We start from the raw sequence: 13,612 nt of genomic DNA, 5'->3' as shown, positions 1-13,612 counted from the left end.
GGTCCGGTCCGGGTCCGGGTCCGGGTCACCTCCGCCCGCTTCGGGGTCCTCTCCGCCGCGCGCGTCCCCGCCCCGCGTCCCCTGTCCCCTCTCCTCTGCCCCGTGCCCTCCGGCGGAGCCGCCGCGCTCGCTGCAGCGGGGAGCGGGGCAAGGCCGATGGCCGCCGCCGGGATGGGCAGAGGCAGCACCGCGCGGCTGCGGGGCCTCCACGCGTGACAGCGGGGCGGGCATGGGCCTTCCACGCGTGGCGCCGGGGCGGCCCGGGACAGCGGGACAGCGGCGGGGCCGTGCGCTGTGACATCGGCATGGCGGCGGCTGGAGCGCTGCGGTAGCGTCCGCACCGCCGTGGGACCTGCACCCGCACGGTGTGACACCGGTGAGCCTGGGGACGGGCAGGGTGACAGCAGGGTCGCGGGTGACCTCGGCAGCACCGGTACATCTCCGTTCCCTGCTGGGGTATCCCGCCTCCAGGCCCTGCCCGTCCCGTGTGTCCGGGGCTGCTGTGCCCGTCCCGCAGCTGGCGGTTCCTCATCCCGGTTCCCCCTCGCTCTCTGTGCCCCGCAGGGCGCTGGCCATGGAGCCGGGCACCATCGACAACCTGTCCATCCTGTACCAGAGCTCCGACTTCATCGTGGTCAACAAGCACTGGGACCTGCGCATCGACAGCAAGATGTGGTACGAGACGCTGACCCTGCAGAGCCAGCTCAAGCACCGCTTCCCCGAGCTGGCCGACCCCGACACCTACTACGGCTTCAGGTGAGCTCCTGGGCACCGAGCCCGGCGCTGCCCTCTGCTCGGGACACTCCTGAGATGGCCTGGATGTTCCTGTACCCTCGTGTCCTTCCCAGGTTCTGCCACCAGCTGGATTTCTCCACCAGCGGGGCTCTGTGTGTGGCACTCAATAAAGCGGCGGCGGGAAGTGCCTACAAGTGCTTCAAGGAGCGCCTGGTGACCAAAGCCTACCTGGCCCTGGTGAGCCCTCCCTGCCACCTCCTGCCTTGGCCTTCTGGTGTTCCTGAACACCTCTGCCCTGAGGAACTTGGGGGTGTTCAGCTGGAGAAGAGAAAGATTCAGTGTTGGAGTCTAAAGGGCCTCCAAGAGAGCTGGAGGAGGATTTGGACGAGGGCACGGAGGGACAGGACACAAGGAATGCTTCCCACTGCCAGAGGGTGGGGTTAGGTAGGATATCAGGAAGGGATTCTGGCACAGGGTGCCCAGAGAAGCTGTGGCTGCCCCATCCCTGGAAGCATCCAAGGCCATCTTGGGTGGGGCTGGGAGCAGCGTTTAAGGTGTCCTTGCCCCTGACAAGGAGTTGGCCTTGGGGAAATGGATGGGCTTTAAGGTCCTTCCAGCCCCACCCTTTCTGCGATTCCATGGTTCCTGTCGTGGGGGGTGGGTGAGGAGCACGTGCCAGGGCTCAGTGTGCACATTCCTGTCCCCAGGTGAGGGGACACGTGAGCCAGAGCCGGATGTCGATCCGCTACGCCATCGGGAAGAACACCACGGAGGGCATGACCCACATGATGTGCATCGAGGGCACAGAGGGTGAGCAGCCCCATCCCCTGCTCTGCCCACGCCCCCAGGCATGCCCTGGGGCATCACAAACCCCCTCTGGCTCTCCTTGCAGGCTGTGAGAATCCCAAGCCGTGCCAGTCGGAGCTGATCGTGCTGGAACATGGATCCTACAGCGGAGACCCCGTCACCAAAGTGCTGCTGCAGCCGCTGACAGGTGGGGACAGGGGCAGCTCTGATCTGGAAAGGGATGAGGGAAGCAGGGGGACAAATGCCATTAGGTGCATTGTCACCCTGCCCTGAAGGAGGCATTCACGAATTCCCTGTCCCTGATTCTCGTTTTCCCCCCAGGGAGGACTCACCAGCTCCGGGTTCACTGCAGCGCCATCGGCCACCCCATCGTGGGGGACTTCACCTACAGCCACCGGCAGGACAGCAATCCCTACAGGATGATGCTCCACGCCTACTACCTGCGCATCCCCACGGGCAAGGAGCTGATCGAGGTGTGCGCGCCCGACCCCTTCGTCACCGCCATGGACAGCAACTGGGTGCCCCAGAACGTCACCCAGCGTCTGGAGGACGTCATCCAGGAGCTCAAGGACAAGGGGACACACAAGGAGGAGGAGGAGGAGGAGAGCCAGGAAGCTGCCAGAGAGGAGGGAGCAGGGGGGGAAGGCAGCAGGGAGGAGACAGAGGAGCAGCGGGTGCAGTGTGAGCAGTGGCTGGCTGAGTGGGCTCTGGAGTGAGCACAAAGCACCTCCCTGCATCTCCAGCTGAGTGGGCTCTGGAGTGAGCACAAAGCACCTCCCTGCATCTCCAGCTCCAGCCTTGTCCCAGCGGGTCTCCACAGAGCCCGGCGCTGCCTCCACACCTGCACTCCCTCTGTGGCTTCCCTCGCTCCTGGGGCTGGCACCAGGTGGGTTTTAGGAGGGGTTGAGGTGGGGTTATTTTGTGATGTCCATCATTCATCTGCTCATGGGATGTCCCTTTCCCAGTTCTGAGCCTCAGCAGCAGAGTGTGTCACACTCCAGCTTAGAGTGACCCCAAAGCTTTCCATCTCTGTCCTGGGGCCCGGGCACAGCTGGGCACTGCCTTTGCCTTGGACATTACCACAACCTTTCCATGCTTGGATGCAGAATTGCAGCCCAGCACAGGGAGGGGAGAAGGTGCTGGGTGCAGCTCCAGTGTCCCTGTCCCCCATTCCCTCACTCCAGCTGCTGGGCCATAACTGGGGCTGGAGCACATTCTGGGGACACTGAGAGTCCCCCAGTCCCAGGTGTCCTGTGAAACTGGACTGGGATGGGCATGGAAAGGTCCCTGCCCCTCGCCCCCTCCCTCAGCCCACCTGGGCGGTTTTTAAAGGTTTGGTGAAGGTGAAGGAGTTGATACCAATGGATTTTAAACTTTTTTCAATTTTCTAGGAAGAGAATCTAGTCTTTTAGGGTTTGTAAAATACGGGTGGTCTTGGGAATGAGGTATTTTTAGTACTTCTGTGGTCGGAGAGCCGGCAGCCCAAAGCTTTTTTAATGGATTTTATTATTCCTTCTAGCACTGCCTTTCCTGCTTTTATCCCTGCTGAGATAGGTCAGAGGACACAAGTCCCTTTCTGTTCACGCACCTGAGGAGGGACCAGTGTCCTGTGTAGGTCCCATGGGGTGGCTCCTGCCTGGCAGGTTTCCAGAGGGTCCTGCAGGCAGGTCCTTCAGCTGGGCAGTTTGGGAAAGCTCTGCAACAGTAGGAAAAGGACAAAGGTGAAATTAAAAAGCTGAGAACTGATGGGAAGAGCAGGCAGGAGCTCAGCTTTGATAGATGCCAAGAAATTTCCTCGTAAGTGCCCTTGCTTTGCTGGTCATCCTGCTTCGCTTTCCCCTTCCCTGCTCATCCTCTGCAGCCCTCGGGGGACATTTGGAAATGAGGAGAACAGGACAGCTGGGGAGGGACAGCTGGGGCGACACAGCCCCATCCCAGGCCTTTCAAGCACCACTCAGCACTTACCCAGAGTTGTTGTCACCTCACCAGACCCATCCCGTTGAAAACACACCTGATGGGGTTCATACAGCTGATATTCCCACCCCGATGGGGAATAAAAAGTCACAGCCCTCTCCTTGTGGATAAACACACCCTGCAAGTCACCGAAATCCCCGGGGGGGTGTGGGGGGAGAACTGGATCGCTTGTCCCGTGTGTCCCTTCATGTTGTGGCTTAGTGCCACCACTGCAGGGCGGGGATGGCCTGAGGTGCCAGCCCTGGGCACTGAGCGGGCACGGTGGGCTCAGGGCCGGTGCCAGGGGCTCGGAGGGCAGGAGGAGCAGGAGCCCCTTGTCCTTCTGCCAGGCCCCGTGGCCGGGAAGGGCCGGGCAGGTCCCGCAGCCGGGAAGGAACACGAGGAACGTGTTTGCCAAAGATTCGAGGGGTGACGCGCACGGGAGGCGCTGGAGAGTGACAGCGGGGATTCACATGTCACAGGGGGGAGCCCGCCTTGCCGGCGCTGGGAGCGGTTCCTGCCGGGAGCACGGCCGGGATGAGGGGTGGGAACACGGGGACATGGCTGGCGCCCGAGCCCGCCGTGTTTGTGTGGAGGAGCCCTCGCACCCCAGCCCAGCCTTTGCCTGCTGCTGCTCCCCAGCGCCACAGATAAAAGGGAATTTTCCTTGCCCTGCAGAGGGAATTTTCCTTACCTTGCAGAGTTTTCCAGGCGCCCTTCCCGGCTGCGTTCCAGGGCAATGTCCCCGTCCTGTCCCCTCCTGCCCGCGGGGCTGCGGCTCCGCCGGTGCCCTGGGGTTGTGGCGTGGCTGTGGTGTCCCGTGCACTCCGCAGTTCCAGTTCTGGTGTATTTGCTGCATTAAACGTGTCTCTGCCCTTCACTGTCTGCCCTCTGCATCCATTTCCCGGGGGCTTCCAGGAATGAGGGGAATGAGGCCGGACCGGCCCCGCGGGAGCGACCCTGGGGCTCCGACCCGGCCCGACGAGGGAGGATTGAGTATGAGGGAGAGGATTGTTGTGTGAGAGGATTGTTGTGTGAAGGGAGGATTGAGTGTGAGGGGATTATTGTGTGAGGGACAGGATTGTTGTGTGAGGATTGTTTTGTGAGCTGCAGGATTGTTGTGCGAGAGGACTGTTGTGTGAGGGGCTGGATTGTGAGGGAGGATTGAGTGTGAGAGGATTGTTGTGTGAAAGGATTGTTGTTAGCTGCAGGAGTGTTGTGTGAAAGGATTGTTGTGTGAAAGGATTGTTGTTAGCTGCAGGAGTGTTGTGTGAAAGGATTGTTGTGTGTGAAAGGATTGTTATTAGCTGCAGGAGTGTTGTGTGAAAGGATTGTTGTGTGAGGGACAGGAGTGTTGTGTGAGCTGCAGGATTGTTGTGTGAGGGAGGATGGAATTTTAGAGGATTGCTGTGTGAGGGACACTCATCCCTCAGGTTGGAGCGGAATAAAAACCGATTGAAGACCCAAGGAATTATTGCAGTCTCTAAGACTGGGAGATTTTTTTGAAGATTATGAACCAGATGTGGGCAGAGGGCCACTGGTTAAGGGAGGGGAGCATTCCCAGCCCTCCTGGCACAGGGACCTGCAGTCAGAGCTCACAGCTGACCTGGCAATGTCCCCAGGACCAGCCTGGGGCAATGTTCCTCCACATGTTCGAGTTCTGGGTGGATCCTCCAGTGGCAGCTCCCGAGGGGGTTTCAGGGCCAGCTTTGATCTCCACAGGGACACAGTGGACGCGGTGACCCCCAGAGTGGCCCTGATGTATCCCTGCCCTCCTGCTCCAGCCACCTCTGTCCAGCCAGCCCGAGGCAGGGGCTGTGTCTCTCCAGCAGCCTCATAGCATTCTGTAATTTTACTGTCCCAACAGGAGCTATTTTCACAGTAAATCCTTCCAAAATAGAAACGAGCAACACCCATGGGCGTCGACCCAGCCCTGGGGCTGCAGGACCGGTTGGGGGACAGGGCTGGGGACAGGACAGGGCTGGGGGTGACAAACCCCTCTTGACACTGCCAGCAGCTCCAGGGACCCTTGGTGAGGGCTGGGACCCCCAAACCTGGCTGAGAGGGGGGCGCAGCCCTGCTCCAGCCCAGCCACCCTTCCCTTTTCCTGGGATAAAAGCTCAGATAAAGTTTGTGCTTGGAGCTCCTCCAGGTTGTCATCTCAGAGCCTGGGGAAGGATTTGATTCCTTTGGTCTTGGTCCCCTTCATGACATGTGCTTGACATTTGCAGCATGATCAGGGGGAAAAGCTGAAAAAAAATGGAATGGAATTGGCCATGATCTAGGGAAAAAGGAGAGGGGAGACACCTCCCAGAGGGTGCTGAGCCCATCACTGGACTCAGTCTGTTCTGCACCTTATAAAATAACCCCTGAGCAGCTCTAAAGGTTTTCCCCTCACCGGCAGCACCTTAATCCCCCTCAGGAGCACAGAAACTCCCAAACCAGAGGCTTTAACTCCTTCTGGGTTCACTTTCGGTTCAGCTGAACCCAGAGCTCAGTGACCCTTTATGAGAAGTAGGAAACAGCCCCAAATCAACAGCAGGGAGAAGGAAAGGAGCCTGACAAAACAGAGTTGAGAAACTGCCCCGTCACACCCCGTGTGCGGAGCAACATCCCCACCCCGCACAGATAAAGCGCCGAGAGCTGCCCAGCCCCTGCCCCAGCCCCAGCAGCACCTTCCTGGGGAATCCTCCCATCCCGGAGCCAAATCCCCCTGGACGAGGGGGAGGAGAACAGCTTGGCACAGGCACGGTAGGATTTGGGGGGGAAAAATGAGATTTGGGGGGGGAAAATGAGATTTAGGGGGGAAAATTCCTTGCGTTGAGTTCAAACGGTGATAACGGATTGCTGTGGGTAGCCCTGGGGAATTTGAGGAGAAGAGATTGATTTTCTATCAGTGGATCCCCCTGAGGAGTGTGGAAGTGGGGAGCACCTGCTGGGCTCCCCCACTGCCTTACACTGGATTTCTCCCAGTCTGTGCTGGTGAGGAGCAGGGGGATGGAGGGGGACCCTGTTCCTGCAGGATAATTGTGGAGTTTCTTTTACTAACGGGTGGGAAAAGTCCTGTTTTCTGTTGTGCGGGATTCAAAATCTCACCTGTGGTCGCTGGGGTCTGTGCAGCACCACAGAGATGGGGTGGGCGCAGTGAGACCCCTGACCCCAGAGCTCCAGCCCCAGTGCTGGGTGACAGAAGCAGCCCCAGGACCTGCAGTGCTGTCCCCAAGCCCTGACCCCGAGTGTGGAACAGCTCCTGCCCCAGGTGACAGAAGCAGCCCCAGGCCCTCCAGCCATTCCTAGTGTGGTACACGGCTCTCCAGACCGGCTCCAAGGACGAACCCCCGGCAGCAGCACCATGGTGTGGGCAGCCCCAGCCCTGGCAGCCATCACCCTCTGCCTCCGTGAGTCACACCCTGTCCCCCAAAACTGCCCCGGGACCCCCAGGCAGCCCCTGGCACCAGGGATGCTCCAGCTGTGCTGCTCCTCATCCCAATCCCGCTCGGTTCAGCCCTCCCGGGCTCTGTGTCCTGCTCCCCTCAGCATCCACAGGCTTTTCCCAGGGACATCTTCCCGGATTTCCAGGGATGGATTTATCCCTTTTTGTCTTCCACACCCTCCTGGGGGATGGAGGGAGGGAGCTGGGGGTGCTTGGGCTGGGGGCTGCTCCCTTCGCAGTGATCTGCAGCATTTCCTAAACATGAAATTAGCAAAGGAAAGGCTCTTCCCAGACTTCAAACCTGGAGCTGCTTGGAGCAACCCCGACGAGCAGCTCATAATTCATAATAGGGATGTTTCCTAACCTGCTCCTGCTTCCTCACAGGTGTGTCCACAGACCCGGTGAAAGCCACAGCGGTGAGTCCCTGCCGGCTCTGCTGGCTCCCACCGTGCCAGGGCTTTCCCAAAATCCCCCAGCTGGCCCTGGAGGTGCCACCATTCCCACAGTGCTCAGCTCCAGGGTGGCACAGCCACCACCTCCCTGCTGTCCCCCTGTGTACAGCGTGGCCCTGTCCTTGTCCCATCCCTCCCCTCCGTGCTCTGCTCCCAAAGCCAGCTCCAGGCAAGCAGGGACAGACCCACCCGAGTGTCCCCGCTGCTGAGAGTGGCTTTGGTGGCTTTTGTCCCCACAAGTCACCCAGGGGCTGCCGCAGCTCCTGGCTGCTCCCACGGGCAGCAGTGTGGCTGCTCCAGCCGGGTCAGATCCCATTCCCTGCACCTCAGATCCCTCCTTCCCTTTCCTTACCGGGGCTGAGCATCCCCATCCTCTCCACAGGCTGCTCTGATTGTTGGAGCCGTCCTGTCCAACGCTGAGCATCCCCAGTAAGTACCCGCCCCGGCAGAGGCTCTGGGGGTTCCTCGGGGGTCCGGCGGGGTGAATTTGCATTTATGCCACATCTGCTGCTGTGCCGGGTCACTGAGCAGGGAGGATTTACAGCCCTGCGCAGCCGGTTCCGTGCTGGGATTCCAGCGGGCTGGGCTCCTGCAGAAACACAAACGCACCGAGGGTTCTCCTTCCTCCCCGCGGCTGCCTCGGGAGCCTCGTCCCGGCTGAATCGCGGGCGCTGCTGTTTTATCCCTCACCCAAACCCCGGGATATGGGGGCACCCGCCCGGCCGTGGGGATGGCAGCACCCCGGCACTGATTTTAGGGGACGTTTTCATGACATCCCACAGCCTCGGGGTGCCGGTGTGTGACCTGGAGCCGGGCACCATCCTGACCTCGGAGCCCAGCATCCTGGAGAAGCTGAAGCTGTGCCCGGCGCTGACAGGGGCACAGCAGGACGCCCTCAATGCCCTGCTCCTCTCGGGGGGCACACCGTACGGGTGAGGAGCCTTCCTGCTGCTGGAGGATGGGCGGTGAACAGGAGGGCTGGGGATCCGCGGGATGCTGAGCTGGTCCTGCTCCTGCTGCCGCAGGGATCCCTCGGGCTGGGATTTACAGACTCTGCAAGACCTGGGGCCGCTCGTGCTGGCCTTGAACCGGACCACGCTGAGTTTGGTGGCCGAGGTAAGGTCCCTCCCTCCTCGGGGGGAGATGGCCATCAGGGAGGTCAGCTCCGAGGCTGGGAGACTCGAGTTCCTGTGCTCTCCAGTCCTAGAACCCCTCTGTCCTTGTACCTCGGTCCTAGAACCCCTCTGTCCTTGTACCTCGGTCCTAGAACCCCTCTGTCCCTGTGCCCTCCAGTCCTAGAACCCCTCTGTCCTTGTACCTCGGTCCTAGAACCCCTCTGTCCCTGTGCCCTCCAGTCCTAGAACCCCTCTGTCCCTGTGCCCTCCAGTCCTAGAACCCCTCTGTCCCCGTCCCCCCGGTCCCAGCACCCCGTGTCCCCGCAGGCAGCTCGGGAGGGTTTCAGGGCGAGCATCGCTGCCGCCTACATCAGCCAGGGCCGTTCCCAGCCGGAGGAATCCCGGCTGCTCCTCAGGGCGCTCGCAGCAGCCTCAGCCGCCTCCCAGCCCCGCCTGCAGCGCAGCACCGACCGTGAGTGTTTCCCTTCCCTCGGCCAGGCCGGGGCTCTGGGAGGGGACAATGCCCGGGGCTGGTAGGGTCTGGGAGCTCCCGGCTGGACCAGGCAGAAATCTGGGATTCCCACAAACGGGGGAAGTGGGGAAATGTCCTTGAAGCACAAGGTGGGGTCTTGCTCTTACCTGGGAGCAGGGATGTGGTGGCAGCACTCAGGAAGGAGCTGGGACAGTGGGACAGTCCCCAGGGCAGGATGCTGCAGGAGCAGAGGATGTTCTTGTAGGGGATATGGAGCAGTTGAGCTGATTTTAACAGGACTAAGCACAAGTGGGCTGCAAAACACCACCAGGTTCTTCTGGAATGACTTCAGGGAATGACAGCAAATGAGGCACCTCCGTGGATTGGGGACCAGGGGATGGGAGCAGGATCCACCATGGCTTGAGCTACGTTTTTGTGATTCCCTGTCCTTCAGCAGGGCTCTGAGGGCCAGGTGGGAAGGGCACACAGGGAACACACACCCTCTGCCTGACCAACTCCTTGCCCTCAGGCTGCCAGTCCGAGCCCATCACCGCCAGCAACATCGAGGACATCGCTCTCCTCTTGCCTGAGGAGCTGGACCTGTGCCTGAGCAATGATGTGTTAGTAGAAAACCTGGAGGCTGTGCAGAAGCTGCTACTCACCCCGCAGGTTAACTTGGTCCTGAAAAAAAAGCTGGATGAGGTAAGGGGTGGCACAGGGCAGGAGCCCCCCAGCAGCACGGGCCAAGCTGGGATGGGCAGGGCACAGGGCTCAGTGGGCACAGGGATGAAGGTGCCCAAGTGGGTCCTTTGCACTCATTCCTGCCCTATTTTCCCTCTTCCCTGCCCTGTGGGCTGGGCCCCACAGTTTTTCCAGGGGTCAGGGATCCCGGACGAGAAGCTGAGGCACCTGGGGATGCTGTCCCGCCTGTACACGGAGGAGGAGATCAGCCACTGGAACGTGACATCCAGTGAGACCCTCTCAGCCCTGCTCAGCGACTCAGACGGACCATGGAGCGATTCCCAGGTAAACCCATGGCAGCAGAAGGGGATTGATGGTGAGGAACCCAAACTGGGACTGCCTCTGTCCCAGCCCAGCTCGGGCTGGAGGCATCGTGGGGTTTTGGGGGGTTGGCAGCACTGCCATCCTTCCCAGGAGCATCTCCCATCCCGGCCTGTGCCCCCCACGTGCCCTGTGTCCCTCAGGTGCAGCAGCTGCTCAGCAGGTACCTGGCCCTGGGGGGCTCCTTGACGGGGCCCCTGCTCCAGGAGATCGGAGACAGGCGCCTGTGCAACCTGCAGGAGGGGCAGATCCAGCAGATCCCTGCTGCAGCCATCGGGTGAGCCGCTTCCTGGGGCTGCTGCTCAGGCTGAGAGGGGCCCTGGGCTCTGGGGAGGTGGGATGGAAGAGCCCCAGCTCTGTTGTAGATGTCCCCACTCCCAACCAGCACAGTGGGATGGCTGTGTCCCAATCCCAGATCCTACCTGAGCGCCAGGACCATGAGCAGGGATATCGCCCTTGTCCCTCTCAGCCACCAGAACAATTTATCTGTAATTTGGGGTGCTGCTGACACCTTGAGAGGCTGCCTGGAACAGGCTGGGCAGAGCTAAAGGAATAAAGCAGGGATTTATTAAAAGGATTCACCTTGGGCAGTGCAAGGGCCTGGCTGTGGCTACACCCAAGATGGACAATGGGTCAGGAGTTTTCACACTTTGTTAACTTTTGCTCCATTTCCATGTTGGGGTTCATTGTCCAATTCCAGCTCAGGTTGTGCAGTCCCACCCTCCCAGACTGCTCTCGGTGTCCTTGGTTCTGGGGCTGGACAAGGATTGTTCTGTGTGCCTGAGCTGTGAGGAGAACTGCTGACACTTTCTGTGGAGTTCAGAGCTCTGTACCAGTGCAGTCCAGAATCTGGGAAATAGGAAAGCCCAAACTCAAGGCATCAGAGCTGACCTGTGCCCCCCTTCCAGGACTGCTGGGCGGTTGAACATCTCTTCATGCTCCCAAACCAAGAAGGATCAGCTCTATAGGAAGGCTCGTGAGGCCTTTGCCAGCCTGGCCAGCACCCCTGGCTCCTATTACTGCCGGATCCAGCCATACCTGGGTAGGTGCTGCCCCTCACCCTCCCTCCCAACGCCAGGTTCTGGGTCTCTTCTCAGCCACAGACAGGTCTGGCAGCCTCCAGAACCTCCCTAAATACTCCCCAGAAGTGCTGTGGAAGGGTTTGCACATCTCCAGGTGTTCCTTGGGCTCTCTTTAAGGTGGAGCTCCAGCAGAAGATCTGAAGGATTTGGCTAATGCTGGTGTGGCCATAAACATGGATCTGAGCACCTTCCTCGCCCTAAATCCTGAGGAACTGCAGGTACAGCCCTGGGTGCTGCTGCCCCTCTCCCCAGGGAAGGGCAGGGCTGGCTGAGGACAGAGCCCAACCAAATCACCAATTCTCCACTTCCTCACCTTTATAAATTTCCTTTAGGAAGTTTCAGTTGCTCTGCAGCCCCTTTAGCAAAGCGTTTGGGGCTGCGAGGGTGAGGGAAGGGGATGCTGTGTGTGTGTGTTGCAGAAACTCAGCGTCACCGACGTGAAACATTTGCTGGGGGAAAACCTCCCCGCGCTGAAGGATCACGAGCACGAGCCCGTGGTGGTGAGCTGGGTGCAGCAGCAATCCCAGCAGGAGCTGGACTGTGTGCTGGACATCGGCCTGCAGGGAGGGCGGCCCGAGCCCACGGGGACAGCCAGCCCTGCTGCCACCTCCACAGCCACTGTCACCACCCCAGCCAGAGTCACCTCCATGACCACTGTCACCACCCCTGTGCCCACCACCCCGGCCAGTGTCACCTCCATGACCACTGTCACCACCTCTGTGCCCACCACCCCAGCCAGTGTCACCTCCACAGCCAGTGTCACCACCCCTGTGCCCACCACCCCGGCCAGTGTCACCTCCACAGCCAGTGTCACCACCCCTGTGCCCACCACCCCGGCCAGTGTCACCTCCATGACCACTGTCACCACCTCTGTGCCCACCACCCCAGCCAGTGTCACCTCCACAGCCAGTGTCACCACTCCAGCCAGTGTCACCACTCCAGCCAGTGTCACCACCCCTGTGCCCACCACCCCGGCCAGTGTCACCTCCACAGCCACTGTCACCACCCCAGCCAGAGTCACCTCCACAGCCAGAGTCACCACCCCAGCCAGTGTCACCACCCCTGTGCCCACCACCCCAGCCAGTGTCACCTCCACAGCCAGTGTCACCACCTCTGTGCCCACCAACCCAGCCACTGTCACCACCTCTGTGCCCACCACCTCAGCCAGTGTCACCTCCACAGCCACTGTCACCACCCCTGTGCCCACCACCCCAGCCAGTGTCCCCTCCATGGCCACTGTTCCCACCACCACTGCCCTTAGCAGTCAATCAACCCCTCAGCTGAGCACAGCCCCCCCCAGGACCCCCACCCCAAGCACTCCGAGCCCAAACCCCCCAGGCACCCCCACACACACTGGGGGTCCCACTGTCCCCCCTGCCACCCCCTCTGTCCCTCCTGCTGTGACCAGTGCAGCGCCCTGCTCCACCCACCAGGCCCCCAGCACAGACAGAGCCACCTCCCCTGCTGTCACCCTGCTCAGCACCGTCCTGGCCACCAGCAGCCCCAGTGCCACCCCAGGCCCTGCTGTCACCTCCAGGGCCACCACCAGCACCAGTGCTGGCACTAAACTGACTGGTACCACCCACAGCACGGTCACCCCTGTCCCCAACCACTCCTCTGCTCCTACTGCCACCCCTGTCTCCAATCCCACCTCTTCTCCCACTGCCACTCTTGTCCCCAACCCCTCTTCTGCTCCCACTGCCACCCACAGCACTGTCACCACTGTCCCCAATCCCACCTCTCCCACTCCCAAACCCTCCTGTGCTCACACTGCCACCCCTGTCCCTCACTCCTCCTCTGCTCCCACTGCCACCCACAGCACTGTCACCACTGTCCCCAATCCTACATCTCCTCACACTGCCACTCCCATCTCCAACCCCTCCTCTGCTGCCACTGCCACCCCTGTCCCTCACCCCTCCTCTGTCCCCACTGCCACCCCCGCCCCACACACGCCCACCCCAATTCCCAGCTCCACCATTCCCTCCCAAACGAGCCCCGGCTCCTCCCCAGCCGTGCCGTGCCAGCCCAGCTCCCCTCCCAGGCCTGCCCCCAGCCCCAAACCCACCCCTGGGAGCGTTCCAGAGCCAGCACAGCCAACCTCCAATGGCCACATCAACCTGCACCCTGAGCCCGGTGAGCTGGGAATGGGGGAAAGGCTTGGGAATGCTGGGGAGGGCAAAGCTGCCTGGTCCCCTCCTTCCTGGGGGGATTCAGTGCTGGGGGACGGCTGGGGACGTGGCCCTGGGGGTGCCCCCGGGCTCTCAGGTGCACTTCAAGGTGTCCCATCAGCTGCTGAGCCCACAGCCCTCCCTGGGCAGCTGGAGAATCCCATTCCCTGTGCTCTCCCCCCTGCAGGATCGGGATCAGGATCGGGATCGGGATCAGGATCGGGATCCAGGCTCTGCTCCTGCCTCACTCTCCTGCTGGCAGCCACCATGGGGAGTGTTCTGCTGGGGGGGCTGCTCTGAGCCCCCCTCAGCACCCCCACCCTGCACAGCCCT

General features: G+C 61.1%; 1 protein-coding gene across 1 annotated transcript; it reads left to right on the top strand.

Annotated features, from left to right (window-relative positions):
* The first annotated feature begins 2 nt into the window (after nt 1-2).
* On the top strand, nt 3-4,375 carry RPUSD1 (RNA pseudouridine synthase domain containing 1). Its single transcript, XM_058035387.1, has 6 exons — nt 3-376; nt 565-756; nt 849-972; nt 1,443-1,545; nt 1,628-1,729; nt 1,864-4,375. The coding sequence occupies exons 2-6, from the start codon at nt 575-577 to the stop codon at nt 2,256-2,258; spliced, it is 906 nt and encodes a 301-aa protein (XP_057891370.1). The 5' UTR covers nt 3-376; nt 565-574; the 3' UTR covers nt 2,259-4,375.
* Nucleotides 4,376-13,612: the final 9,237 nt, after the last annotated feature.

This window comes from Melospiza georgiana, chromosome 16, assembly GCF_028018845.1.
Source record: "Melospiza georgiana isolate bMelGeo1 chromosome 16, bMelGeo1.pri, whole genome shotgun sequence".
In the NCBI taxonomy this organism is placed as follows: Eukaryota; Metazoa; Chordata; class Aves; order Passeriformes; family Passerellidae; genus Melospiza; species Melospiza georgiana.
The sequence above is the reverse complement of the archived record's forward strand: the minus strand, read 5'-3'. Positions and strand labels throughout refer to the sequence as shown.

Excerpts from the sequence above, each read along its gene's own strand:
- RPUSD1 (XM_058035387.1), top strand. The coding sequence starts at position 575 with ATGGAGCCGGGCACCATCGACAACCTGTCCATCCTGTACCAGAGCTCC. Across the intron at positions 1,546-1,627 it reads GTGCATCGAGGGCACAGAGG|GCTGTGAGAATCCCAAGCCG; the intron begins GTGAGCAGCCCC and ends CTCTCCTTGCAG. Across the intron at positions 1,730-1,863 it reads GCTGCTGCAGCCGCTGACAG|GGAGGACTCACCAGCTCCGG; the intron begins GTGGGGACAGGG and ends TTTTCCCCCCAG.